This window comes from Orbicella faveolata, unplaced genomic scaffold (genome assembly GCF_042242905.1).
Source record: "Orbicella faveolata isolate gen_17 unplaced genomic scaffold, um_ofav_v1 contig_24, whole genome shotgun sequence".
NCBI classification, from domain to species: Eukaryota; Metazoa; Cnidaria; class Anthozoa; order Scleractinia; family Merulinidae; genus Orbicella; species Orbicella faveolata.
The window spans coordinates 12,663,225-12,691,074 of record NW_028301552.1 but is presented as its reverse complement, the minus strand read 5'-3'; the positions used below and the strand labels follow the sequence as shown (position 1 = coordinate 12,691,074).

The 27,850-nt window shown below is 39.1% G+C and overlaps 3 protein-coding genes across 3 annotated transcripts in view; 1 reads left to right on the top strand and 2 right to left on the bottom strand.

The window, feature by feature from the left end:
• LOC110064712 (uncharacterized) overlaps positions 1-12,017 on the top strand; it is a 29,527-nt gene extending 17,510 nt beyond the window's left edge. Inside the window, exons 2-5 of the mRNA XM_020771802.2 lie at positions 742-1,529; positions 5,653-5,751; positions 8,708-9,210; positions 11,031-12,017. Coding sequence (XP_020627461.2) covers positions 764-1,529; positions 5,653-5,751; positions 8,708-9,210; positions 11,031-11,276 — 1,614 coding nt within the window. The 5' untranslated portion in view covers positions 742-763 and the 3' untranslated portion in view covers positions 11,277-12,017. The remainder of the gene's footprint in view (positions 1-741; positions 1,530-5,652; positions 5,752-8,707; positions 9,211-11,030) is intronic.
• On the bottom strand, positions 9,378-10,069 carry LOC149110435 (uncharacterized). The gene has a single exon (XM_089291306.1). It carries the CDS (start codon positions 10,067-10,069, stop codon positions 9,695-9,697), a length of 375 nt encoding a protein of 124 aa, XP_089147432.1. The 3' UTR covers positions 9,378-9,694.
• A 5,618-nt stretch (positions 12,018-17,635) lies between the features above and the next one.
• Positions 17,636-25,874, bottom strand: LOC149110434 (uncharacterized). Its single transcript, XM_089292291.1, has 6 exons — positions 25,804-25,874; positions 25,417-25,491; positions 22,317-22,522; positions 21,030-21,155; positions 18,745-20,295; positions 17,636-18,261 (listed from the first exon to the last, which is right to left on the bottom strand). The coding sequence occupies exons 1-6, from the start codon at positions 25,872-25,874 to the stop codon at positions 17,744-17,746; spliced, it is 2,547 nt and encodes an 848-aa protein (XP_089148417.1). The 3' UTR covers positions 17,636-17,743.
• Positions 25,875-27,850: the final 1,976 nt, after the last annotated feature.

The following is a 27,850-nucleotide window of genomic DNA, read 5'->3' as shown; positions in this document are numbered from 1 at the left end:
GCATTTAGTGGCCCTGAAAAAATTGGCAATTCATTTCATTTCAAAAGTCTCGGTATAGTTTGATAGCCAGCTCTATAACCTTTAATTTGATATAGGCGTTTAGGTATCTACCGCTTAAACCGGACGCGCTACATCGCTTGGACGCGAGACACCCCTGAAGGTATACGGTAACCTTAAGCCCGTAAAATGTGTTAATTTTTTTTCATGTTCTTCGAATTATCATTGTAGGAAAGGACAGTGCTCCGCATGCTGTGTTAATAGCTTTAAATTTGCTGTAATTTTATTACACACAATCCCAACATGTAAATAGTAATTTACAAAGAATATAAATCATGATTTAAATACTGTAAATTAAAATTCACATGCCAGTGAGAAATGTTTGGTGGCAATGCCATTGTTCAAAACACAACTTCATATCTTATTATGCAAGACTGCAACCATTGTCGTAATTGAGGACCAAAGTTAAAAGCTAGATATCCTGATCGATTGAATATCCTAATCGATGATTATCAATTAATGAACAGATACAATCTACTCATAGCAAATATATGCAACCGGCGTGAAGCGCACGAAATCGTGCACGAGATTTACGAATGCTTTTGGTTTTACTTGGCTAGAATATTGGTCTGAGGTCATTACAACAATCACTGAGTGTAGAATGAAAACTGAAGAAAACCGTATTCTTTTTGAGCAAACCTTTATAATCCTAATCAAGTTTTGCCCTTTTTCTTCCATTTTCAGCGTGATCTAGTTTATTAAGACGATGTCGTCAAGTTCCCAGCTTCCCAAGAACCACGACAAACCAGTGCCCGGTATTATACGGTTCCTCCGTTTTTCTTTTTGCCTCGGTGTACTACTTCTCCTCTGCTTGCTGTATTCCACGGACAAGATGAACAACGCCCCCTCTCTTGTCGGAGTTCCTCCTCCAAAGCAAGTTTCCAGACTTCCAGTGTCGGCAATTTCGAGGCGGTTGCAAGGTTTCCGACACGAGTGGCTTCGTCAGCGTCTTGCACGCGTAGACTGGAGGAACATTATTAAGCCGTGTGTTGACAATATGGCCTGGGGATTAGTGAAAGATCATTGGGGCAAAACCAATAGAAGCAGCGCTGCAACAAGTGAGATCATATTCAAAGATATTAGACCAGCGGGAGAGTTCAGCAAGGTTTTCATCCAGTCAAAAACCTCAGACAATCGAACGAAGTTGATTGGTGGAGACACATGGAGGGTTTACGTACGTGGCCCAACAAACATTGCGGCCACTGTTTTCGATCACAATAATGGAACTTACGAAGCTCTATTTCTCATCACTGAGCCTGGTGTCTATCAGCTGATGATTTACCTTGACTATAGTCTTTGTGATGGCTTCAAAGACCCACCTCGTAATTGGTTTATCATAGGTGACTATCAGGCACGTCAACAGAGAAATGGAGTTGTAGGTCCTTTAGACGAATACTTGGTAAAACACGCAAACGGAGAACTTGCTTTAAACATAACTGTATCTAGGGCTCAGCTTAAAGTCCCTCTTTCTGGTAAGTAGATTTCTGTTTGACTTTGTACAGGACGAGAATATTTTTTTTTTTGTCACAAATACGTCAGACAAAGAGTACTCAGACTACAAGATAGCTCTTAACGGTTTCTAGCATTTCAAATCAGTCTATAATCTTGGTATCAAAAATATTAAATGCAATTTTTTGCCTTTTTTTAATGCGACGGCGGATTCAGAGCCTTTTAAGTTTTTGAAAAATTTGAGGTGGTTCTCTTAATGTCAAAAATATGAAAAATAATTATAATTTTTAACAAATGACTGGACATTTGTTTGATGCCATTACCGTAATGTCAATTTTAAAGAGCGGCAGTAATAATTTCTCAAAGTGCAAATGCTGAAAAATGTTGGCAAATGTTGCGAACCACCATAATCCACCCTTGGACGTACAAGCTAACTCATACCTCCACCGTGGTACAAGGGTGAGGGGAAAGGAAGGTGTTGGAATCCCTCCGCCACGGTGATGGCGCGAAACGGTTGATGAAATTGTCGTGTTGATCAATTTTCGTGGGTGAACTAGAGACAATCGTCAACCTTTGCCCTTTTAACTCTTCCATCGACGATTAATCTGCACAGGTTTATCCCTATTTGCTTTAAAATGCAAGGAACGTCACTGTACGTATTTTTAAACGATTGTTTTAAAGTTGTGAGAGTTTGTTTGATTGTTTGCGGCTGGGCGCTGTATTGGCACATAATCCTGTGTTTCTCCCTCTTTTTTTTTCCCTTAGTTTTGACTAAAAAATGAGTCAATTTCAGTCGAGTTTACCTCTTTCATCGTTGGTATAATCATTTGAGATCATTTCTGAGGATTCCGTTAATGGATTTCCTCGCTTTCTGCTATTTAATTTAGGGTATAAAAATCGAGTCATTAGCAAAGACTGGCAAACTGTTTTCCTATTACAGCTTCAAAATTTTGCACAACATTTCACGGCGCAAAAATAATTTTGTCAACTGAATGCAATAAATATAATTATCATATGACCCGTACGGCCCGGCGCGCAATTTCCTTGGAAAACCAAAGAAAAAAGGTCCCGTATGAGGGCCGTACGCGTCGAAGTGATAGGGCCGGAAAAACACGTACGGCCCTACTAGAAATGCGTACGGCCCTCTAGAAACGCGTAAGACAAAATCAATGCGAGTTAATGACAAAAACAATTTTGTTGCTGCAACATTTTGTTCTCTTCAAAATGAGTGATGGAAGTGAACATTCTGTGAGCGAATTTTACTGACCAGACAAACTGTCCGATACAGAACTACTTCAGTCAACTTTATTGGATGAAAATTTGACATGTGAATTCAAGCGTGAAAATTCATTCAGTCTCTCCTAGTCATGTATGAAAACTGAGCAGTTTCTTTTAACTGTGATAAGCAGTTGTTTTCACAGTTGAATTGAAGAACTTGACCCGAAAGCAAAAGAAAACGTCCCTGCGGGTTTGATGCTCTTCTCAGTGTAATTTGCATTAGAATAAGCGCACAACTAGTTTTATTGTTTCAATAACTGTTATTAGTGGTACGCGGTGGATTCGAGGTCGTGGCAAAGACCTCCGACCATTACACTAAAACAATTAGATTATTCGCTCTCGATTTCCATGCGAGATAGAAATCTCGAGCTCATAATCCAATTGTCTAATAGAAATGAGCCTAAACAACGCATCAGCACATGGCAAATTACATGCGAAGCGACATGCAGACAACAGCCAGACCTATAACCTCTAAAAGAATGCTACAGCACATATTTTATTAACCGCGCGGCCATGGGCCGAGCGCGGTTCATGTTCTACCCTTGGTTTATTTTTTTTTATTTTTTTTTTTGTCGGAGATCTCCACTCGGCCAACTTTGAATTACGTAATCTGTAATGTTTACTCGCCAAACCTTGTTTCTTCAGGGTCAACAGAAATCTCAGATTACAAAATCACGCCGAACCTACACGTTGCAAAAAAATCTCTTCAAAACCCTGACATCGAAGCGATATATCACTTTAGCGTTAATAGCTACCACACATCGGCAGAAGGTAAATCTATTCCTTAACAATCCAGCTTTATCGTGGTAAAATTTCAGCGAAATCGAACAAAACCAGAATTAATTAGAATTTTTTTGTGACCTCACTCCCCAGACTTGACCTAACAAAGGAAGCCACGGTCGCCCATAACAACCGAAAAACACAAACATAACAAAGCCGACGTTTCGGCCAAAAAAACTCCAGAATTATCGCCTGAGAGCTTAAACTTGAATGGGAACATCTTTTTCGAACTTTTTTCAACTGATTTAGACGGAAGACTGGCCTCGGCGGGCTACAAAAAAGACCAAGAGTAACAACTGAACAGGAGAGCATAAGAAGCCGATAATATTTCACCGCGTGGCTTTCGGCACGAAAACGAAAATACAGCTTACTTCTGGATAAATTCAGCCTTAGAAGCCACCAACTGGTCCCATATTACTTTCTGTATCCTTGCAAATGTCCTGACTTCCATCTCCGAAAGATTTTGCCCCAATTTTGAGCAAATAAACATTTCGCCGACAGCGACCACCATTACGGTGGCTTGCATACTAAATTAGCTAACTTGACAAAATTCTCCCGAGGGGGGAAGATGTGACGAAAAAGGCTGAAAAATGGCCTGTAATTGGCTAATGATGAGATCTTCCCACTGTCCAAATTTGGTGAGAATCGAAAGTAACGCCAATTTTCTGTCAAGTTTTCAATCTGTAGCCACTGGAGTCACCAAAATCGATACATCGGTCGGGATAGAGTTTCATTATTAAATTACATGACTTGTGTGACTACTTTGCTAGCCCTTTACTCGTGGAAAACACCAATCAAATTTAATCATGTCTTTAAAGAAAGAAAGCTGTTGTCAATAGTGTTATTATCGTGTGGTTCATATCGTTCATGACCATACATAACCCGAATAAAGTTCTAGATTAGGACCATTACGTCATCGGAGATTTGTCAACGGCTACCACTGATGGTGCAATAATACAGTTTGTGTTGATCAAGTGATGTGATGTCTACAGTAAGAAAAGAATCATCAATGACTGCTTTGAAATGTGCACTACATTCCGACGGTAGTGCTAAGCAAACAGTTAAATTTTAAAAGCGCGGTTATAAGATCTAAAAGATCTTCTTGTTAATTATTAGATAAGTTATCGTAGTTAGTTGTCCCCAATTAGTATACATTGTATGCTAGCGACTTTGACACGTTAATAAAGTTCTTATCTTATCTTATCTAACGGCTCAACTCTACTTAAAATTCCTCCTTATAACACAGCATGAAGTGCTCTTCATAAAGACGTGTGAAGCAAAGAAAGGTCGACAGATCGAACAGAGAAGGGCAAATGTACAAATGTGACGAAACGTAGGAGTCGTGTAACTCCGTTAACAACATTTCGCACTTTTGATTAGGCCTCGAATGTCCGCAGCACTTTTACCGAACATGCACAAAGAAAACAGACTAAATCACTACGAACAATTTCTTGGGGGAGTTTCTTCCATAGAAATAGAACATGGAATATCATGAATCAGATGAATAATCATTGTAAATCATTTTGCGGAAACTACTTCGCCGGGTGATGATTTCCATTCTTGCGCAGCCTATTATTAGCCATCCGTGTCACAGTAGGCGGACACTGATTGGTTCTTTCAAAACGAAAGCTAACCGCCAGCGAGCGGAAGTGACTGCTCTGTTGAGCAGACGTTCGTGGGTAAGAACGCACAACGAGCCCTAATAGCGTCTACCTGCGAGGCTATCTTCCCTACGCTACCAGCTTTCTAATCATTCTGCTTTCCGGACACTGGATGACAAAACTAGTTGTGAAGGATAATCATGAGAGAGGAAATCCTGCAGCTGAGGTAAACTTCACTCTTTGCCAATTGAGCGAGGGGAGACCAACGAGTGAGATCATAAATGTAATGAATTCAAGAAAAGACGCACACCCACCTTTTTTCACAGGTTTTACAAAAAATAAATAAGATCTTTAAGAACGTTGTAGATAGATTGGGGATATCTACAGCCATAATATTACGAGCTTAACTATGTTGTTTTAGTTTAACAGCCTTTGAAGAGTCGAATATTACCAATGGAGTATATTTACGTTGTTTTTTCTCTTGCAGACAAACTCAAGGACCTTGCCTCCTGTTCTGAAACCTACAAATATTTATGGGATGGATTCGGTCAATGGAAAAATGACAAGTGGATGCCATATCTTAAAGGTTGAGTGTAAATGATTTACTCAAGAAATAGAAAAAGCGTACTGTGTTTTTATCGAGTTACATATGCATGTATAGAAAGACGAGTGGAAAATTGAGAGAACGAGAAATGTGTGGGAACACGAGCCGACAGGCGAGTGCTTTCACAACTTTTTCGAGTTCTCTCAAACTTCCACTCGTGTTTCTATTAAACAATTAGATTATGGGCTGAAGATTTCTATCGCATGCTGGTTGACGAGGGCACCGCCCGAGTTGACTATCACGCATAGAAATCTCCAGCTCATGATCTAATTGTTTTGGTATTTATTAAATACATTTCATGTGAAATCACTGGTAATCCTTGCAATCTGATTGGCTCTCAGTGGTGCGATTTATTCATGAATCGCACTATATTCTGCTCTAAATTGCATCTTTTTCTCAGTCAATGGAATGGGGCAGTAAAACAAAACAACCAATCAGATTTCGAGGTTAGTTTAAAGTACTCAATAAAATTTCAGGAAAATTAAAGGGAAAAAGCCATTGTGTGGAGAATTTTTCAACTACTATTGCCAAAACTATGTTATTGTTTTTTTCCAAAAAAATTGACGATATTTAATTAATTACAGTTTCTGAATGACGATTATGAGCTCCTTCAGGCTGAAGACCTACTTTAATGGAAGTTTCCAACTTTGTGTCCATTTTGACGAATATTTTGGTGATTTTTCTTCAACATCTGCTCGCGATCCGTATGATACCGAGTACAGTAAAACATAAACAAACGAAAACCACACAACATCAAATTCAGAGCCATCTCAACAAGGTAGATGTTTCCAGGTTTCCGGTAGTTTCAAACGAAGCAACTCAAGAACTCAACTCTGTCGCTGTGAATAAACATAGTCAAAATACGCCTCGCTCCACAAAACAGTGAATGAACGAACGTCTTCCGAAGCTGGTGCTAGTCCAAATGGCGCCGCAAGAACCTGACGGTCCTGATTAGGTTTCACGGTGAGGTCAGAAAAAGAAACGGAGATGATAACGAGCTGGAATCCATTAAAATCGTGCAGAGCACCACTGAACGGTATTTAAAAGAATAAAGAAAGCTACCCACTGGGCATCGTGCACTCGAGGGAGTTTCACAACTCAAAAGAAATCCGTTGCAGAATTACACAGGATGTACCTTGAAATTCCTTCTCTGAAGACAACGAAAAGTCTCAGCCTCAACCACAGAAGGAAGGAAGGCCTTCCATCATTGATTCAGACGACGAGAATTGAACCTTTATGCATGAAGTAGACAGTTTTCGTTCTGACTTTAGAACTGCTTGTTTCTTTCTTATGCTCGAATGAGTTTTCGTCACATGACATCGTTTTACATACTAAATGAGACGGAAAGGCGTTTCCGGTTCCGCTATTTTCAGCAAACCGGGTAATGGAACAATACACCAAAATCTAAAATTCAAGGCGATAAAATTGTGCGATTTCAAAATGGATCTAACAAAGTGGCAACTGAACCGTCGTGTCGTGCAATTTTGGTCTGAAATCATACTTGTGATTTCAAATCGAACGAGCGCTGCGCGCTCGTTCGATTTTGAAATCACGCGAATGATTTCAGACCAAATCGCACTCCACTCAGTTCAATTACCAGTATAAATCTAATAGTCGCTTAAAACTTTACATTGTACTTGTTACGAAGGCAAAAATTATAATTAAAAAACTAAAACAATGACAGAAAACACCAATTGAGATATCTCTGTTTGTGACGAGAAGCTTCACTTTTGTAAAAATGCTCAAACAACACTTACATGCAGTGTAGTAACGCTCGTTTGCTTATTGGCGATCTCCGTCATCTCAGCGAAGTGGACCTCAACAACTTCGTATCAACGCTCACCCGACGAGTGATCAGTTGAAATGTTGCTCTGATATCCTCTTTTGTACTCGGAATAGAACCAGAGGGAGCGGTCTAGTTTTTCCAACTTTGACGCTAGTTCGGGAAATCTTACTGCAAGCGGCTGCAAGCGACTGCAAGCTGTAGCTTCTTTCAAGTACAACTCAGCATTTTGCACTTTCATTCACAAGCTTTGAACTACTTGTTCGTAATTTCCATTGAAAAAGTGCATGTTTTCACGAGCCACAATGCGGCCGGATTGCTCTGGACTGGAGACCTTTAGATCCTTATTTAAGTTATCGCTCTTTTTTCGAAAACCACTAGAAACCGAAAGTTAGGCAGAAGTCCAATTTTTGATTGACAGCTTTTGTCTCTATAGCCAATCAAATTATTTGAACAATTCTCACAAGGATTGCAATGGCTTATTTTAGCGTGCTTTATCAGAGAGCAGATGCACGCTGAGGCCACTTTTCCTCCTTTGGAAAATAAAGTTTAGTTTGAAAATTCAGCCGAATGCGCGGGGAAATTAATGGTTTCTTTATCATAAAACAATTAAAGAAGCCTCGACTGTGCTCTAATCTGATGTAAAGCACTTAGGAAGCGGTAGAAACACTCGACTGCGTCTGGTGTTTCCCCTTACACTTCGTTCGTGCTCTACAGCTTCCTAGGTGCTTTACAACAGAACAGAGCACATTCGAGGCCTCTTCATTTGTTAATCAAAACACTGTTTTAAACGGATCAGCGTGCGCATTTTCTTTGGGCTCTTTTCTAATATGGTATTTTCAGAGTTCTCCCCTGGAGGCCCGGCGATTGTACATCAGCGAAACCAGTAAGGGGTAGACGACGACGTCGCTAACGTCAATCAAGAACTGATATCATTCATGATATTACGAACCTGACAAGCCATTCAGCTGTTTTCACTTTTCATTTACAAATAGACATGCGGAACATTTGCCGCCGTGTTTCAAACAGCCTTGAACCTAAACTGCCGCAGTATTTGGCCATTTCATATTGTTTCCCCTAAGGTTCTACGTTGTTATGGAGTGCACTTTCTAGTTTGCTTAACATGCTTTCTTCTTTTAAAATTTTATAAAGCAGAATCTTACAATTGGTCGATGGCACAGAATTACACACGATCTGGAACGCTTTGGGTCTACGGTGATTCAGTGGGTCGTCTGCTGTACGAATCTGTCAAGACTCGTCCCTTATGTAATTTACTTTATGAGAAATGCAACAATAGCTACGTGTGGGTCTACCGAAAAGACAACGAAGGCTTATACATCAAAAAGGAAAGAAATCTTGATTTTAGACCTGAAAAAGTCATCAAAACTGTCACTGACGTTCTTCGCACGCCGGAAATGCAGCTAGAGGAAACCACCTTGCTTTTGAACTTGGTTCTGCATTTTGTAAGAAGCGTCAGTTTTAGCACTTATCAGAAGCTTATAGATGACTTGATAGTAGCTTTGAAGGACGGAGAACTCTCACAAGGTGGGAGAGTTCCAAAGTATAGGGCTAAAATCATCTGGAAGTCATCCACCGCCATTTGCAAGGAAAAGTACGCGTCCCATAAGAAAACCGATCTTCGATTCTTGACTAGCCAGGTACGTTTGCCTCCATTTGTCAGATTCTAAGGGTGCAGAGGTGCCAGATTAGTATACGTTCTAAACTTTGATGTTGTACAATAGGGAGCTTAAGCAACCCACGACGAGGACGGTAACGAGAACGTCACTAAACAAAAGGTTTAACGAGGAGAACAATAGTTGTGCACGTGCATTATAAATCTTTGTACATTTCTTTGCCGTCCTCTGCAAAACAACAACGTGAAATGACCAAGTTCTGCGTCGTATACGGAACGTGGACGACGACGGCTAATTTTACGTGTTTCCATTTGGAATTGAACGCCGTCGTTGCATATTTAGCTTAAGCACGTGTTTAGAGCCATTGGCGTACGGAACAGATCTAGACAATCGCGAATTTCGCTTGTAAAATATAAATTCACTTTTTACTAGGCGTCGTTGTCGTCGTTGCTTAAGCTAGAGACCTTAAGCATCAGGACGGGAGCCACGCCGACGGCATACCGGAAGTTTATTTTCTGTCCCAGTCATGCGTAGAACCTGAAAAGCTGATTGCAATTTTCCGTCGTCCTGACGTTGGCGACAGTTGGTCTAACAAAAAGTTGCTCCATTGCATGATGCGGTGGCCATGCATATCGTAGATAAAGTCCACTGCTGTGTTTGTTATCATGGAAAGCACTGGCACAGGTTTGGCGAAGCGAGGAATCATATCGCTGTATCGACATGGATAAGAGAATCTCTTCAGCGCCATACACAAACCTCCCATGCCATCACACACACTCCGTTGTTGGCAGTAAAAGGTGGCGGGGAACTGGAGTGCCTCAGCAAGAGAAGGAAGATCATTCTTCTCGACTCGAAATTCAGCTTTACATTCTGCAGGATCCATGGTGTCCAGGTCAAATTCTTCGTAATCTTTATATGGGAAGCTACAGTTTTTTTAAACGTTTTGTTCCCATAAAAGGACGAATTCCTCATCGTCTATTGTTTCCTCGTCATAAACTACAAGCAGCCCGTCTCTAGCTTTTGCAAAAGACGCCATGTTTTTCGAAGTGTTAAGCTTTTTGAAAACTGGTGGGAGGTTGTCGTCGCAGTGTTGCTTAACATGCTCAGGCGAGTGGAACGCGACGCCGTTCTCGCCCCAGCCTTTACGCGGATGTGCGGTCGCCGTCGCCATCTCCCGTCTTGGTACTTAAGGTCTCTAGCGCTCTCTCAGCACTGCGGAAAGCAACCCACTAAAAGTGAGAACACCTATTACCAAAAGAAAGTTTCTTTTGATTCAGTGATGGCGATTAATACTAATAAAAAATTTATATAAAATCTCCAACCAGTTTGTGAGGCACTGGACATTCAGAGAAAATAACGAGGTTATATAAAAAAGTCCATTTGGTGGGAAAATACGCGTGGATAAAAGCGCGACTTTACTGTTCCAAGAGGCAAACAAGTTTAGCAAATGTTTGAGCCTATTTCCACTCCGGATGAAGATTAATTTTAATAAAAAGTAAAAAGTTGGTAATCTGTGGAACCCTCTCGGACTTGTTGAAACTTGTTAGATAACCAAACTACGTGATATCATATCCCACCAGCATCAATAGGGTAACTTAAAGTAATTTTGTTTTCATTGCTGCAGTAATTTAATGGCGGGGGAATATATGTCTTAGGACATCGACGTATTCCACATTTTATTGACCGTTTCAAATTCGCAAAGATGCTCTTGAAGTTGACAATACCTTCTCTCTCAATAAAAATAAAGACAGACAGAGTGTTAAAGACAAATTAAGATCACGATTGCTACATCTGTTAGAAACTAAACAATTTTTTTTGTTGTTTTTTGCGTCCTCTCCTTTCAGCGAGTTGCCCTCTTCACTGCCTACTCCGTGTCAGCCATGTGCAAAGCAGGATTTGACGTCATAGACGTGTATCCACTGAGCGATTCATATCCACCTAGATGCACAGACCATGTTCATTACGACAAGACAGTTTTTGACATGATGGAGACAATGCTTGAGCAGTACAAAGTACACTACAACAAGAAACTCGACGAAAATGAAAAACATGGTAAAATAAAACGATGCATAAGTAAGGAAAACTTCTGACAGCTTAGGTAGAACACAGTTGAAAGTTACCTTTTTAAAAGAAACTGGCCTTAAAGACTTTAGATGGAGCAAGGTTTTGAAAAATTCAACCTCATTAAGAGAGGAATTGAAAGATGAAGAAAAATATGACACATTTCTTGGATGGTAAAGTCGTGAAAAGCAAATAACCTAACCCAAGAGCCGATAATACATTTTATTTCAATTTGCCTCACCTTTCACTCAAAATCGAAACAGTTAAACACAAAAGTCTTTCGGTCTATGGTCGCACTGCTTATTATGGTTTATTACCATCATGACCCTCCACGTATATATATTTAAAGGTGGGAACTGATATGGCCGCTGGAAAAATGAAATAAAACAATTTGAAATGAAATACTTTGATTTCGATCCTTCTTGGAACAACGAACTCCTATATATAAGGAACTTCAGTTCTGACAAGTTTACGTTTGTTTACAGCTTTTCAGTCATATAACTGAAGCTCATTTTCTAAGAAAGTAACGCGGAGAGCATCCTTCAATTTAATTATTAAATTTCGTGTATTTCTCTTTAATTTCAGAGGTTTGGGTATTTACTTGTTGACTGTTTAGTTTTCGAAGTTTAAGCACTTTCTTTAATCTCCGAGTATTTTATTTTCGAGGTTAATTGGAAGCTCCTTTTCTGGGCTAGGTTGTTAACGCTAACCCAGGATTAAAAGTTAACCTTTGTATTAACTTTTCTCGAATAAAAGTCCTATGTTTTGTGTGGTTTGAGATTACTTAAACTCAAAACTGAGGGACTAACGATATCCGGTATATCAAACTTCACCGAAAAGTTAGAAAAATGAAATCAAAAGTCTAGCTAATCCTTGGATAGCCTAATCAGACTTTTAACAACCGGGCCCTGAGTGTTTCATTTTCAATGTTTGGATATTTCTTTACTAAGCGTTTCATTTTCCAGGTTAGAGAGCTTCCTTTCTCGGGTTAACGTTTTCATTTTTTACACTGCATTTGGACGCTTTTCTTTCACTTATTGGGCATGTCCTGCCAAGTTCTTCATTTTCTACTTCTTCATTGTCGATAGTCCCTTCATTTAACACCTGAGGTTTGTCAACTGACTAAGAAAACGAGCACAATATCATTGGAGAGCTTAAGCAATGAGGACGGTGATAGTGATCACCATTTGAATGGCAAATTTCTCTTCCGTCTGAATCCTGAATGCTTTCATTTGAACGGATTGCATTGAAGTCGGCTTGTCATCATCTTTATAAATTGACCCGGGTTAACATGAAGTTCTCTAGCCAATTCATTCAACTTTAAGTGTATGCCTGTGGATTTGATTCTTTTGGGAATAGAGTCTCTTTATCTGACCAAGACAGGCTCGATGTGCTTTTTATTGAAGCAACAACAGACTAAACGTAATTTCGCACAAAACAACAATTTATTGAAGCAAAAAAAGAAACGAAAATAGGTGAAAGCAATTGATTTATAGTGATGACAAATTACAAGCTATAAATAAAGTAGGAAAGAAACTTTTACAAAAAGAAAAACGCAAAAACGGCGAAATGCATTGTGAATTCACACAAACGATTCGATCTTCGACAATCGCAGAACATAGGCATGCAAGACGTGCAAGAGAGATTTTTTTGTGGATTAAAACTTACCAGTACCAACACACTCAAACGCCTTATACACGACCCGGTCACAAGGTACAAAATCAGCCATGCTGGGACGCAAGTTACACAATGGAACTTCCAAAACAAAAGAAGGTTCAGCTGTAATAATACAAAATTAGTTGTTTTGGAAGACGCTCAGTGTTATTTGCGTCCCGTCATGGTTGATTTTGTACAATGTAACCGAGTCGTGCAAAGGACCTATTCCCGTCAAGCCATCAACACATTTCCACGACAGCGCTGGACTTCCTGCTCTAAATTTCTTAATGAAGAATATTATTCGTCTTCCTCTACTGACCTGACATGCGTTCAAACACGTCAAAATGATAATAAAAAACTGAACTTGTCACCCACTATCTAGCTAAATAAATTGTTTGATTCTAATTAGTCAAGTGTAGTGTAACATTAATCCCCAATTTTACTCAACATGGGTACGTTTAAAATTCTAGTCACTTTGGAAAGACTTGTTTACAAATCAGAAAGTGCCGAAAACGCTAGCGAAATATGTGAAATCTTGACCAGTCACAACATTAGTCGTTCCAAAGTATTTTATAGCTGATGATGTAATCTGAAAACGTCGTTAAGTCAGACGTAACGTTAAAACGGAAAGAGAAATCCGGTAAAAGAAAAACGGGCTTAAAATTACAACCAAAACTTTGTAAAAGAGAGTTTCGATGACAAAACATACATTTATTCACGATCATAGGTAACAGACATGATTTGACGTAGAAACGAACGAACTGCGCATCTAACTGGAAACTGAAACGCAAAGGAAACTCTTAACTACCCCTTCTTGATCGCCGTTTTATTGCCAATGACTGAAAATTGTCCTGCATTCCGATTTTTTCCTTGAAATACCTTTGTCAAAACTTTGGTGAGGCATCCTGCAGACCTACACGGCCTAATGTGGCTAAACAATTATGAAACCTAAAATTACGATACGATGTACAGACAGATGACAAACAAGTAAAAATTACCTGAATTACATGTCTCTTAGGGTTGGTTTCCACATGAACGCTGCGATCGTTGCAGAAAACGTTTAGCAACCGTTGCAATTTATAAAAATCACTCTCCAGCGATAGCTGAGATCGTTGATCACAATTTAGTTCTCTCTAGCAATCTTTGCGATCGGATTGATCATATGGAAACCGGTAGTCGTAGAGATGGCTAAACTTTTCCTGTGATTATCGCGGCGATTGCAGCGATCGTAACTATCACTCTGGAATCAAGCCGTTAGAGATAACGTTTACTACGTAAGGGACCGTTCATTTTTTATGAGGGAGGGGGGGCTGGTGGGATTTGGGAAGCACCATTTAAAAATCGCATGACCCCCCCTCAGCTTACCAATTTTTTCACATGGCCCCCCCTTATAGCTGTCATTTTTTGGGATGACCCCCCCCCCAAAAAAAAAAAAATTTGAACAAACAATATTTAGATTTCAACTTTTTAAATATTTCTCTATTATCTCCCTATTCACGTTTTGTGCTCACTGTGAAGACAATATTTACAATCCCTATACTACAGAGAGCTGTTGTTTGAAAAACAAATCAAAAGAAAGAGAAGTCAATTTCGGATCTGCTAGTTATGGCTCGCCCTGAGCGTGTGGCATTTGGCCTCTCATTGGCATCTCCCTCATCTGAATCGATGAATGCCCACAGTTTTAATGTAAAACAGATCACATGTATAGAAGCTAAGTTGACGAAGGTCACGCAGGACATGGAAGCACTAGAAAATAAGAGCAATTATAACAGCACATTCAAGGGCATACTCAAACAGCACGTCAACAAAAGGAGAAGGAAAAAAGAAAACCGCAGAAAGTCCAATCAAAGAAAGAGGAAGCGGACTGAAAACAACGTCCAACGAGTTTATGGAATCTGTGTTGGAAACCCGCTAGGAAATGATCTTCCACAATGCCTTGTGTACCCTCCTAGAACGGCCGTCCCGGAAGAGTGTATTAAAGTTGAGGATGTTGCCACGTCGTTATTTAGAAGAGATGGGCCATACATCGCACAGCTCTTGGAAGGGAATTATTTCACCAATGCTACAAGAAGCAGAATCACCACCAACCTTGAGCAGGAAGTCAGAGATTATGTTTACACCTTCATGTACCCTGAAGAGTACACTCTGACGGAAAGCATTGCTGCTTCTTGCAGCATTGGTGAAAGAGACTCCCATAGCAGCACAAGCGGCGACGAAGAACTCGACGACAGCGAAGATGAAGATGAGTGCCAGTGAAAGTTGCATTCGAAATTAACAGTGTTAAATACTTCTTTTCAGTTGCTACAAATGCTTTTTGTCGCCAAACGTTTTTTTAAAGCAGAAGGAAAGTTTGTAATAAATTTGTATCCTGCCTTCTATGTTTATTCTATAGCAATTTTTTTGATATTCAAACATTATGCCATTTTAAAGTTTTACTAAAATATTTCACCTGACCCCCCCTTTTTCCCTTATTTTTTTGGGATGGCCCCCCCTCGAAAGCCATTTTTTTTTCGCATGGCCCCCCCCAAATCCCACCAGCCCCCCCTACCTGATAAAAAATGAACGGTCCCTAAAGTAGCTATCACAGTAAAGACACTCAAACCATGAACACTTGACTTTTTATTGCATTTGTTCGATGACTGTGCAATCTGGGCTCTCGATATTAAACACGCTCTTTTTTAGTGGTTAAACGAGAGACATTCGGTTTCTTTCCTTTTATACATGAGGGGGAGTGGCGCAAGAGGTCGTGGTCTACATTACCTGTGTGTTTCTTGCAAAACACGTATTGTCGCACTAGTTTGCACTTGAATGAAGTGACATTTGTGACTTCAAGTGCTCTGCTCGGACAGGCTCTTTTTTTCCTAATTATCACACTTTACTAAATTAACTTTCAAAGCTCTATTTGCTTCCCAGGCTGTGTATTTTTTCTAACATATAACGAATGAGAATATCCCAATAAATGATAAATTATATTTGAGATAACTAAAGCTGTTTTCTAGCTTGTGCATTATACCATAGCAGAATAAAGTAAGGTAAAAGGTAAAGTCTGCGTACCAGCCAAGTGGCCCATCAGGCAGGAGATTACCCCGGTTTCTGTAGCATGAAGCGACTAAGAGTATTTCTACACCCCCGTGATGGGATGCTAGTCCATCGCTGGGGTGCCCCCAGCATTAAGTTCGCCGGGACTCATTTATATACCTGGGCGGAGAGAGGCACTGTGAGAGTTAAGTGTCTTGCCCAAGAACACAACACGCTGTCCCCGGCCAGGGCTCGAACCTGGACCGCTCGATCCGGAGTCCAGTGCATTAACCACGCCTCTGCGCCTCCCGTAGCAAAATGGCAGAATAAGTACATGTAGTAATATCGTAATCATGTCAAAATTACCTAACGTGGGGAACGATTTTCATTATTTACCTTCTTTGATTTTGACAAAACGAACAGAAATGTACAAATTAAAGTAATGCCCACTAGATGGTGTAGTAGGGCTGAGTTTAGTACACAAGTTATCAACAAAACATCATCGTTAATTCGGTTCTACCATGAGAACTTTACAACCAGCGCCTGGATCTGGGACTTCTACATACCAACTAATATATGTAGAATTACTAGACCCCTGGTGCTAACAAACACAATGCTACTTTGAAAGAGACGTGATATTGTGTAGTGATATATATTGATGTTAGTGCGTTCAATGAAAGTACGTTTAATGGTGCGTTATAATGTACAATCACCATAAATAATTTGTAGTTCCATATTTATGACCGAATTCTCTATTTGGCGCATTTTATATAGCACAAATTTATTACCTGTGTAATAATGGTGAGTTTAACTAAGAACGTTCTCAACGAGGTTTTTATCGGAAGTGGGTAAATATTAAGAAGTTCAAACTCTTCTCATGCACACGTCTTTAACCAATCACTAACACAAAATGCATGGTAATCACTTGCTCTCAATCTCAGCTTCATTTGCTGTGTCTCCTTTGAAGTGACAAGACAAATCTTGGTTTCAACCGATGGCATTTCATATTCTGAGACCAGCCTAGGTCTGAAAGAAACGCAATAAAAATACAAAGGAGTAAGTGCGCGTTTCTTTGGGAAAATCCAGGACTGGATTCTTAAATCCAAAAACGAATTTCGGGTTTCTCTTTTATGCAGATTAATCGCAAGATCACTCGGATCATAGTGCGTCAAAGGAACCGAAGAATCCCCTCTGGGCAAGGATTCTTCGTTTCCTCTTGATGCAACATGATTCAAATGATCTTGGTTTGTTCTGCTTAGTAAAGAAACAAAAAAGATTCGTTTGGGATATTTAAGAATTTAATCTAGGATTTTCCCAAAGAAACGCACTCTAACGTAACATGACTTGTTTTTCCTGACGATCAATGACGTCATTTAACTTTTGCATGTTGATGGCCACACCTTAATTTGGATAATTGATGTGTTCTCTTCTTTCTTAAAACTTCAAGTCTGTTATACCCAACTTAGGAATAGATTCTTACATTATCTCGTATGATCTCAGTTACATGCATTTCCTCTTTGAAAAGGAAAGGAAAATATTAAAAAGCTAACGAGATTTTGACACGTCCAATTGGCAGAATGTGAGCAAGTTTTAAAACGAAAAGTTCATAACTTACAATTTCTTAATTTTACGAGTCGAATAAAACCCCTTCAAAATCCAAAATCTCTCTAAAACAGATATATATATATATTTTTTTTTTTTTTTTTTTGAAAAAAAAAAAGACTTTAAGTTCTGGTGAAACACATTTTGAAAATAATATTGCCATGGAAACGTTAAAAACAGTTGACACAACAAAATGTTTCTTGAGATGTTTTAGGGAAATTTAGAAAGCTTGACCACCATAGCTTGAATGCTGTTTAATTAAGAAAAGTTTGAAATTAGCGTGGGCAGCTTCTGATCTATTACTCCGCCTCTCTTGTAACTTAGCGTTCTTTGAACTTACAGATGATGGCTGCCATCTAATCAATCGATCAACCTTATCAGTCACTGCAAGCGTGGATGCCTCAGTTTGTGTCTCTTTATCACATTCTGCGTTGTTGTACTTAACGACTTTACGGTTTCGTTTCTGTATTTCTTTCGTGTGATCATCACCAAGTTTGTGTTTTTCATAAGTTAGAGTGATGCTCCTAGGCCCACTATCTCCCGCAGCAGCGGCAATGGAGGCCTTTTCCATTACTCCAGTTTGCGTTTGAGAGTTTACGGTATTCTCATTATCCAGAGCGTGGATTTCTCCATGCAACTCATTCAAAGGTAGAAGCAAAGCGAGACAGCAAGAAAACGACCAATATGGGCTGTTGTACCACTCCCTAAAATACTGATACAGGAACATAATGCTTTGTACTGAAAGGAAAACAGATGGTTTTTTTTTTTCGCTCAATAGGAGTCGATTGCCTATTACATATTTGAGAAAATGGCTCACTTGACAATACCATGGTGTACTGTTAAGAACAACTGTTAAGAAGAGGGCAGTTACCGTAATACCGGTGGATAAGTTATGCCTAAAAATCGGACGTAAAATTGCTCCCAATGCAGAAAGTATTACGGTAGATCTGTATTGATTAGGCTTTCCCACTGAAACAGGAAGGCAATTCCACCATCTCATTATCCGAAACAATGTCGGTGAGTACGAGTATGACGTTTACTTAACACTGTCCTTTTAAGATTCAAATTCAAATTCAAATACCATTGCCAAACTGCAAGGCTACACATTTGTGACATTTTGCAAGTATATGGGACGATCATTTAAAAAGATATTGCTTAACCAGACGTTTATGGTATAGACTTCTGCTTAACCCAATTAAATGCTTAATATTAATATCTCACCAACGAGTAAGCCAATTACAAGAGTATTTGCTCCAAATATGAATGCCTTCAGTGCCACTGCTTCCGTATGTGGGTCAGTCGAGTCTGGTACATTCTCCGCTGGAATTCTACTGACAGCTCCAATACCAAGGTTGACAACAGTAACCGCCAGGGACGTGGACATCAATCTGTTCTCGAACGTGTCCTGTATAGGTTTGGTCCAGGAGAAAAGTACTCCATACATGCCAGCGATGATCCATGCCAAGCCAATATAGGACCTGCTCTCTTGACCGACGAGAATGAGACCACATGTAAGGACTACTTTACGAGACGTCTCAATCAGTTCCCAGTACCAAGAAGAAGTTTTGTAGTTTTCGAAAAGAAAACGCAGTCCTGTGATAGTTTCCGTAGATGACCCTGTATCATCTTCTGGTGTGGTCAATATTACTCTTCGTAGTCTCCAAAGGGCAATGAATGAGGCGACAGGTAAGGCAAGGATGTATGCGGTGGAAATGTATGCCACGATAAGCAAATGGTTGTACTTTGGACCTTGACACTGTATGCTGTAATCGGCTTTGAGGTACTCGTTACATAATTCTTCTTTTTCATCTCTGCAGAGTTTCCGGCAAGCGAATGGAAGGACACTGGTAGTCTTGGAAAAGGTGCTAAGATAAGTTACATACAGGAAGAAAAACAAATTTCTGTACACCAGTGCTTTTGTCTGTGAGATTTTCTTGGACTTTTCTGCGTTCTGCAACCTTCCGTTTCTTAAAATTATCATCCTATGGACGCTGTAAATGACTCCAGAAGCGGTAATGATAATAATATTCATTGTCATAAGAACACACAAATTTCCAAAAGCATTCACGTGTATCTTCGGAAAAAGGCAATGAAAGGGTGCCATCTGTAGTAAATTCATTTGGAGTATACCCGAATACTTGGCGATAACTTCTAGGGAGCCTGGCCATTTAATGTACGAAAACACTTCAAGTAAACCATGTGTAACCTGATAGAAGCCGATGACGATCTTAAGTTTGGACAAAAACATGTCAATCATGTGGTGACTTCGATCCTTTTTGACTTTTCTTTTAGTTTTCCACACCAAAAATACAACGGTTATAAGTAAAACGCCAGCTACGATGAATAACTGCCCAAGAATCCACTTTTTTGATGGACACTGGTTGCAGCTTTGCAACTGTTTGAAGTATCCTGAACTGCAAACTGCACAGAGTGGACCTTCGTATCCATTCTCGCAAGGTGAATCCAAACCCCCTTTACAAGAGTCTTCCATTGGGCAATCATAAGGTGTTGGAAGTGGATAAGGATATTGTATGGAGAAGTCATCTGACAATGGTTGAGATGTCAAGAGGTTTTTTATAAAATATTTGTAGCGAAGTTTGTATGTCTCGTTCCGCCATTGCCACCAATGTCCAGATTTCAAAGTCGCGTAATCATTTATACAAAGCAGACCGCCTTGCCCACATTTGTGACATTCGGCGAACACGTGGATTCGATAAAATCCTTCCAAACATGGGCAAGCACGATATCCAGCAAAGAAGTCAGTTTCCGTTCCTAATGAAGATTTTAAGTAATGTCAGCGTTGCTAAATGAGCGAAGACCTTCAAGCATGTCTCCAGTGTAAAAGACGTAGACACAATTCGTATTATTTTTAAGTAATTTAATTAAAGCACTGTTTACCCGTCGGTAGATTTACCACCTATGGCACGAGTTAAAATAACACTGTTTGAAATGATTTGCGATGTACTCGAAATCATACAGAACTTGGCTCGCACAAAATCATTTTTTACCGACTTCGAGCTTTTTCGCTTTTTCCAAAAAACTGTACCAAACTTCAAATCTACTTTAATTTCAAAAACTGAGTGCAAATGTTACTGTATCGAGATGCTGTAGGTTGGACAGAACAGTATTTAATATACCAAACAAGAATAAGATAGCCAGTGATTGTAACTCTTTTATGCTACTGAAGCAACTGTTGTTAAAATGACCAAGCAAGCTAAATTGCATGACCTATCTCGCGATTAGAGACATCACAATTTAGAGAGTTGTTTAACAAATTTAAGCTTAAACAATCTTAAGAAATTCATTTTGACTGTATTGGTTCCTAATTATCTGATAGGTAAAATATTTATTGGACCCTTTAAACAAATATCAAAACTTGGTTTAAAGTACTATTTCCCCTGGACGATTTTCCCAACACTTGCAGGATTTTTTAAACAGTGGATACACGGACGTACTTTGGACTAATCAAGTTTGCATACAATCAGGCAGCTTCGTAGACAATTTACCTTGTGGACAAGCCTTACAATCCAGCACTGATTTTCCTGGTTTTCGATCAAATGGAACATAGGAACCATTTGGACATTTTTTGCAGTTTTGGGCCACGTACCCAAGATCGTCAGAGTAAAATCCTCCTGAAAGATAGTTGATTTGCTTTCGTGAACAATCCCTAACTTACGACTGATTATAACAGCCATCTTTAATACATTCATGTGTCGTGGCCAATCGTGATCAATCACTTCGACTGATAGCCCGTTATTGAGAATGTAGGGGGTTGTGTTCTTCCCCTGCCTAAACGTACTTCTCAGAATAAAAACTAGCGATAAAAAAACGACGTTTCGATCTCCCTGAGATCATTTTCAAGCTGTAGAAAAAGCGAATGAAATATACATATATAATCTAAGAATATTTACATTCGGCCAATTCCGCGCGAAGGCAACTTGGGGAATTGGCCGCAAATTTGGGATGGATATTCGCCCAGTGTATACAAGCCGTAAGATCGGTCACGAGATCAAACCAAAAGAAAAGAAGCAGCCTATCACTAACCAGCAACGCCTTGTTTACTATTACAAGTGCATGTGGTTTGTGCGATGCAAACTATGTCGGGTATACGTGCCGACACCTCTATCAGCGCGTTGAGGAACACAAAGGATCGTCTTCAATCAGGAATCACATTAAAGAGCAACATGGAACAGTACAAACAAGGATTTTTGTGACTTTAATCTGAATTTATCTCACATAATGGCAGCCGTAGACTCTTTTTTGGCAAATATTTAAGAAATAGAAAGCATCTTCAGTATTTCTGTCTAGCTACACAAACACGAGTGGATCGGATCGGAAGTTCAGGAGAACTTAAAATGCTATGGGAACACGAGGGAGTAGGCAAGTGTTTCCACAACCTTTTCGAGTTCTTGCAAGCTTTCACGAGTGTTTCTGTAACTCAGTCATCGAAACACTGCGAGAAATAGAAAGGAAAATCGCTTGTCCAGTTAGATTCATAATAACCTAAACTCTTTTTGCTCGTGCTATCATTACTTCAACAGCTCCTGCTAGTTCTGTTACTACCAAATATAATTACCGGCCTTTAGCGCGCTCTTTCCTAGAGGAAGTTTTTAACTTGATTGTCAAATGTCTGGATCCTCGTGCAAAAAAAAAAAACACCCGCCCCCTCCCCCCCCCCCCCCTACAAAGATGTAAGCCTTGCTAGATCCCTTGGTTTGTCATTATATTTTACTCAACTATATTACAATGACCCTAATCTGTGAAAACGTTACCAAGAACAGACAATAAGATACCTGGAGGGCATTCAATGCATCCTTGTTTTCCTCTTGAGGAAGAGTTTGAAAATGTTCCCAGGGGACATGGCAAAAACAAAGAATAATCTGTCCGATTAACTGGTATTCGTCTGAATCCCGAGGCCAACAAGGCAGTAATATACCATTCACTATATAAATCAGTTAAATCAACTTTCACAGCTTCTGTTGAGGAATTAACGGGATTCCTAGGAGATGAAAATATTTTTATTAATTCAATTTGATCTCCATTCTTTATTGATGCCAATCAAGGAGACCTGGAAATAAGAGCTGCTGAAGAAATAGAATAAGGACTTAGGACTTAGTTGTGTTGCATGCTGCCCATTTTTCCGTATATATAACAGGTCAACTGCATCTGTCCACTAATTTAAAAAGCCATTTCTGAATATGAAAATGAATGCGATTATAATTCCAATTATGTTTGTAATAATGATAATTAAATTAACAAGGATTAGACTTAGGATAATAAAGATAACATTCTGATTCGGAGTAAGGCTAGCTGATCGACAGCAGGCTATTCTTTAGTTCAGGAAACAAATTATTGTGTATAACAACGCTTTTCTTTCTTCAAAATATACTGACAGATATATTATAACTTCCTGGTTGAGAGAATAATATTTCAATGTTCCTGGTATTCTATTCCATAGGAGGCTGCAAAATATGATATTAGAAAGGCAAATTCAGCGACAGCTCTTGACAGCGGATCTTAGCGAAAGAGGAGTAGCTGCGTTGTGGGTCAGGGAAAATAGCAAGCCAGGTGCAACATCCAGGATCATTATCATGATCAAAATTAATTAAATGTCAAAGTTGTTTAAAAAGAATGATTGTAGATGGCAGTCTTATATTCATGATGGTATTTTTATTTTAATTAATTCAACAACTTAAAGAAATCGAGTTTGAGACAAGGCAGTAAAATTAATCCCAGCACTTTATAGGAACTGAAAAATTGATATGCAGTAGCTGGCTTTTGAATTCCATGTATGTGTTTTCTCATTGAAGATTTTAAGCTGGTTCGCTTAGTTTGAAATGCGTAATGTCGGTCTCGATTTGTATAACCCACGTAGCCAATTTCGCAAAGACCACATTTGAATTCGTAAATTTTCGATGGAAAGTGTTAATTTATGCAAATGTATGACGCGTTCTCCAGATGTTCTCGCCTAAAAGCCGCATCCTCGATTTTAAAAAAATTGAGTAAAAAGGTGCTGCTTATCCGCCGTTGATTACGGTATTCTTGTGTTTTCCTTAATTAACTCTTGGTAATGATGTTAGATATATTGAAGCGTTACTTTCAATGAGTCACGTTACTTCTGATATTTCATTAATAACTTCTTATTAACCGAGAGTGAGGTGTTTACGGGAACATCTCAAGCCAGGATCATGCCGTATTGACCGAGCGATAGCGAGGTCAATATGGCATGGTCGAGGTTTGAGATTTTCCCGTAAAGACCGAACGTTCGAGGTTAATAAGTTGTTTATCATATGGCTTTTTGCTTTGTTTTTACAGGCCGCTAATCGGCATTACAGGAGAATAATGCCCTTTAGTTAGCCAGTTACAACGCGAGTTAGATCGGCTACAAACGCAAGCCATATGGTAGAATAATTTAACGAATCAACTGATCATTTGACCTCCTAGACCTGGGAATCTGCTTTTCAGGACTTGAAATGTGCAACCCCAGCTAAAAGTTTGCAATGCAAAGACTCAATCGAGCAAGTTCAAAACTTGAAATTACTTCTGACATTTCTTGTACAATGGTTTGACAAGCAACTTTGTTGTGAACATATTTTATAAAATTTATGTTAATTTATTGATGTATGGCCATATCGTAGTCACGTGATCTTTATTGCACCATCAAGTAACCCGACACGCGGGAAATTCTTATAATTATCGATTATGACATTCGACTATTAAACATGTTCAGTTGTGTTTACTCATCTGTGAGTCAGTATATATTCAGAAGTGATACGTTACAGTTTTAAATCTTGCAGACGAAAGCCACTGAAGGAATCGTAGCTCAATGTTTTAAGCTTCGTTCGTAGCAAAAATCTGTGGGAATGTAAGTACAGATAAATGTTGAAAGACGTGGTTGAAGCTCCCGGAAAATATGGACACGATTCGACGGAACAAGTGTTATCAGCTTCGTGAGGAAATGCAAAAAACATCTTATGGTTAAGCCTCACGAAAACTGGTATGAAAAAGCTTGAAATGAAACAAATAAAACTATTTAATTTCTGTTATTTGAATTTTTTCAAACCTGCTCGAATTGTGTACAACCGAATCCATGGCTACAATCCTGGGCTGGGTTGTTCGAAAGTCGGTTAATACTAACCCTATAGATTAAACCGAAGTAACATTTTTCTCGTGGAAAGATTTTTTCACTTCTTATGTTGAGATATTGAGATTACTCATGCTCAAAACCGAAGGACAAACAACATAAACAGAAATCATCACCGAAAAGCTACAAAACTGAAATAACCGGCTTTGAACAACCCCGCCCTGATGAGAAGGCGCTGGAGGGGGATTTGCCACGTCATCCAAGATGCCTTCATCGTCACGACCACCCTACACTGGACGCCAGAGGGAAAGCGACGGAAGTGAAGGAGGGACTGCCGAATGATCACGTGGCGGCGGACGGTGGAGACTGAAATGAAGCAGATAGTAGAAACGTGGCACGGTATTCAAGTCATGTCAAAGGACCGGCAGATGTGGAAGGGTTACGTTGCTGCCCTACACGCCACCCGATGTAATTGGCATAGCATGAGTTAGTAGAGAGAATTTTTTTTAAAAAACAGTTATTTTTCAGATAACAAAATAAATGCTTTTCACAATTTTTTTTTTTTTTTCATTCTGCGGATTACGTATCAGAGTGGACTCTTTTTACATTTCTGAACAGGACGCATGTCACATGTTAGTAAATGGCCCAGCTCTCCAGGAGTCCTTCCGTAGCTCGGTGATAAGAGCATTCTACTAAGTCATTGGAATTCTTAGCCATCTCGGTCATGTCATAAAGTGAAGTAACGTTGGCAGTAGATTAATTAACGCATGCTACAATGCGTAAATAGTAGATCTGTTAGGAAACCTTACATTCTTAATTGAGCAACAGAACGAACTTTAAATGCCTCGGGTTCTATCGTCTTTATAGGATTATCCGAAAGTAATCTACAAAATTAACAGCAGAAAAAAGAAACATCAATGTAATTACTGACTAATTTATATGTGCAGGTTCTTAGAATCTCTTTAAAACGACTTGAGTATAAATCCCTTACTGATGTCTACTGCATGAATGTTCCCATAATTAAACTGAACTTGATGGTTGATCCTAACCAAATCAGCTTGGGTCATGTTTTTTTTATAAATACCAATTACTGTATGCAGCTGACAGTAACATATTTCAGTGCTAATTAATAGATTGATATTACACAGTGTAAGACTACAATACAGTATTTTGTACTTTCGGGGGTAGGACATCACACTGCCTCTCGTGCAAGAGACACATGAAACCTTGCTTTCCTCCGTAAAAGCGTGTATCGAAACACGCCCATCGATATCCGGTCCATGCAAACAGGGGAGTAGCGCATTCACATCTCGTTGGCTTTACTTGATGAAAGAACTGGAAATAGAAAATGTTCCACCCCTTTTACATAACGCAGCCTAAACATTTAAGGGATTTTGAAAATCGTCCAAAGCTCATTATAGTGAAATTGTGTTTGTTAGTAAAGTTTCATTGATAAACTTTCTCGCAGACCCCTTTCTGGGCCAACTAGTTTTTTTTTGTTGTTGTTTTTTTTTTTGTTGACGTACAGGCATGTCAGTTGTTTATCCAGGTTTGAAAATATTCCAACAGGTAAAAGAGTAATGGCGTTGAAGGATAAATCCCTGTGAAAGTAAAATTTCAGAACGGCTGTCAGCAAAAACCGATCACTGAGTGTCAGGAGCTGAGAAATCGATTCCTTCGTTTCTCGGCCATATATACCTAGAAGGTTTGTTTCGGGAAGTAGACTTCAATGTTCATTTTAAGAAAATCAGATTTCGTGTTTGAACTCACGAATTGGACAAATTATAAAACAACAAATTCACTCCGCTGACAAATCGCACAGAGAGGCTTGAACAATCTCTGTTAACAGAAAAACTGTCATGTTATGACATGTTTTAGATATTTTAAACGGTGTGATTAAACAAGTGTTGCGCCGCAACGGTTTTGCCGCAGAGACCGAATCAGATTAGTTTTGAAATGCGGTGTTTCGATTTGACGAGGCCAGCTACAGCGGTAAAGTTATCGTCAAGTGTTCGATAAAGAGGTTCCCTGTGATAAAAAAATTCTCCTAACATCTTTGTTGCTAAGGCAGACTACACCAGGCTCTTTTTTGAATTTGCGTAACTTTTTTGTATTCCTTGAGAGAGGTGGAAGGGCAAAGTCGAGAGCTCATAATATGAAGTTGTGCCTATTGTTGAGTTAGAGCTAATTATGTGAACTCTTCTTCACAGTTTTACTTACAAAACAAACAATTGTCGCAGATTAGCAAACACTCCTTCAGGCAGAAATGCGATGGCATTTGAAGACAAAGACCTGTGAAAAGTGTCTCTTTATAATAGACCATATTTGTATTCCCGGCATTGGACTGGAACTAGCTTGCAACTGAGGCTAACGCGGGGAGTCTGTCCAAATGCAAATGACATTAATCTCTTTTTAATATTCCCCGGCATGAGCCTCGATTGCAAGCTAGTTCGATTCCAGTCCAATACCGATAATACGAATATGACCTATTGAAACGGCACCATAACACTTCCGGAGTCTTAAGTTACACGATTAAGTTATTCATTTTGATTTTCACTTATGTACAGCAAAATAAATTACATAGAAAAGAAGTTTATTAATGGGGCGTTGTCCAATAGCAAAACAAGGGTACTTCTTTTCACTTACAAGACAAACAGTTCTGTAAGTTGAGCAAACACTCCGTCAGGCAAAAATGTGATGAGGTTAGACGATAAATCCCTGTGGAAAAGTAAGCATTTAGAAAAGTACGCATTTAGATTCTTTGGTGTATATATGTTAAATTATGAAGCAAGCTTTCGGTTTTTGGGGTAGAGTTTTCCTTTTTTCAGTCCTAACATGCGATCGATTGAAACCGGCAAAATGAAATATGATCTTATAGTTTTAACAGTGCTTTTTTTGCTACAGTTATCAGTTCCGAAATTTGTTTGTTCCTTTGTTCATTTGTTTATTGCCCTTTTCCTTCCTCCCTCCCTTCCTTTCTTCTTTTATTTAATATTTATTAGTTTGCTACCTTGTTTATTTTACTAACCTATTTGCTTGTTCATTTATCCAATCAACAACAACAACAAAAACATTCATTTATACCAAAAAGGAAATAAAGAAGAATACATTAATTTTGAAGCTTACACAAATATGGTATTAGCTGCTTTTAACAACCATACCGCTAAAAAAATTGAGCAGCTATCTATAGGATACTATTGACAATATAATAAAGTATAAATGTAGAGAAGAAAAATAAATAAG

Excerpts from the sequence above, each read along its gene's own strand:
- LOC149110435 (XM_089291306.1), bottom strand. The coding sequence starts at position 10,069 with ATGGATCCTGCAGAATGTAAAGCTGAATTTCGAGTCGAGAAGAATGAT.
- LOC149110434 (XM_089292291.1), bottom strand. The coding sequence starts at position 25,874 with ATGGGCGTGTTTCGATACACGCTTTTACGGAGGAAAGCAAGGTTTCAT. Across the intron at positions 22,523-25,416 it reads TCTGTTGCTCAATTAAGAAT|GAATCCCGTTAATTCCTCAA; the intron begins GTAAGGTTTCCT and ends TTCATCTCCTAG. Across the intron at positions 18,262-18,744 it reads TGTAATTGGCTTACTCGTTG|TACAAAGCATTATGTTCCTG; the intron begins GTGAGATATTAA and ends TTTTCCTTTCAG.